This window comes from Myotis davidii, unplaced genomic scaffold (genome assembly GCF_000327345.1).
Source record: "Myotis davidii unplaced genomic scaffold, ASM32734v1 scaffold208, whole genome shotgun sequence".
NCBI lineage: Eukaryota > Metazoa > Chordata > Mammalia > Chiroptera > Vespertilionidae > Myotis > Myotis davidii.
The window spans coordinates 2,694,850-2,696,310 of record NW_006299706.1 but is presented as its reverse complement, the minus strand read 5'-3'; the positions used below and the strand labels follow the sequence as shown (position 1 = coordinate 2,696,310).

General features: G+C 51.5%; 1 protein-coding gene across 1 annotated transcript in view; it reads left to right on the top strand.

Annotated features, from left to right (window-relative positions):
- Positions 1-4: 4 nt before the first annotated feature.
- Positions 5-1,461, top strand: part of PRKAB2 (protein kinase AMP-activated non-catalytic subunit beta 2) — a gene marked incomplete at its 5' end in the record, with an annotated part of 19,250 nt that continues 17,793 nt past the window's right edge. Inside the window, one exon of the mRNA XM_015571689.1 lies at positions 5-143. Coding sequence (XP_015427175.1) covers positions 5-143 — 139 coding nt within the window. The remainder of the gene's footprint in view (positions 144-1,461) is intronic.

Here is a 1,461-nt window from a genome sequence, read left to right as displayed (position 1 = left end):
CCAGGGCCCGGGTGGCCGGGGAGCGCCACGGCGCCAAGGCTGCGCGCGCGGAGGGCGCCGGCGGCCCGGGCCCGGGCAAGGAGCACAAGATCATGGTGGGCAGCACCGACGACCCCAGCGTCTTCAGCCTGCCCGACGCCAAGGTGAGCGAGCCCACGCCCCCCGCGGGCGGCGATCCTGCAGCGGCCTGGGCGCCGCTGGTCCAGGTGACGGTGTTTGTGAATTCTGGGGGTGGAGATGTTGGATGGCGATTCCTCTTGCAGTGCTGCCTCCAAACAGAAGTGAGGTTTTCTCGTTTTCCGGTCACAATGTTGGCCACTTTTCTAGGATGACAAGGAGGACCCCCGCCCCCTTATCTTTGGCTCTCTAACAGGAAGGTGTCCTCTTCCAAAGTATTGATGATTATGTAGGTTGTAAGCGCCGGGGGAAAAACTCCAGTGTCTCTCATTGGCCCCGAGGTGGGGAAACGAATTCATGTTTACCCTTCCAGGAGCTCAGCACTTCGGATCCTTTTCCCTTTGGCTTGGCGGTGAGTGGCAACCGCCTGCTTACTTGAGTGTTTCCTCCTGGCAGTGGGGCTCCATCAAGGACATCGCTGCTCGGTTTCTGCCCCAGACTCTGGCCGTCTGCAGTGACTGAGGTTGTGTCCTCTCCTGCCCAGCTGCTCCTCCAGCGGCAGAGCAAATAATTCCAGGATTTCCCCGTTTCCCCGTAGCAGTACTTCATAATGCTACCATGGCGGGAAAGGACCACCCCACAGCTGCTCCGGAGAACTTGCTCTCCGTTCCTAGGTCTTTCAGGAAAGCAGTAACCTGTGTTCACTCTACAGCAAGGACCGATGGAGCTGACAGCAGTATGATTACCATACAAATGCTTCTAATCACTTGTAGAGCTGTCAGTATTGAATGCATTATGAAGTTTAAAAAAATGGAGGGATTGAGGAGATTGGAGTGTGTTTGAAGTTTCTTATTTCTTCAACGGAGAATGATCTGCCTAGTTGGTGGTGCATAGAATTTGGTTATTTTCTTGGCTCCCAACTGAGCACGTCATCAGAGAAAAGAGGACTGAGGGTGATTAAAGGGACCATTTCTTGGGGTTTCTTTTCTGTTCCTTTCTTCTCCCGCTTCTGGACTCCTTCCTCATCATTTGGGCTGTCCATCCAGCCATCCGAGGTGATCTACCTCCCTGTATTTTTTCCATTTTCCTACATTGATGACTCAGGAATTAAGAATAGCGTTTTTGTCAAACTGTGAGTGCGGTAATCGGTGTTCCTGGATTGAAGCCAGGTGGCTCTATCTGAAATGGAGCCTATTTCGAATCATTCTTTCCCTTCCCTCAGTCTTGCCATTTGTGAAATAAGAAAATTGGTTCAGGTCATTCCTAAGATCTCTTCCAAATCTAAAATTTTATAGTTCTCAAGTTACTGTCTTCTTCCCTCAATGTTTTACTTGAACATTTCAT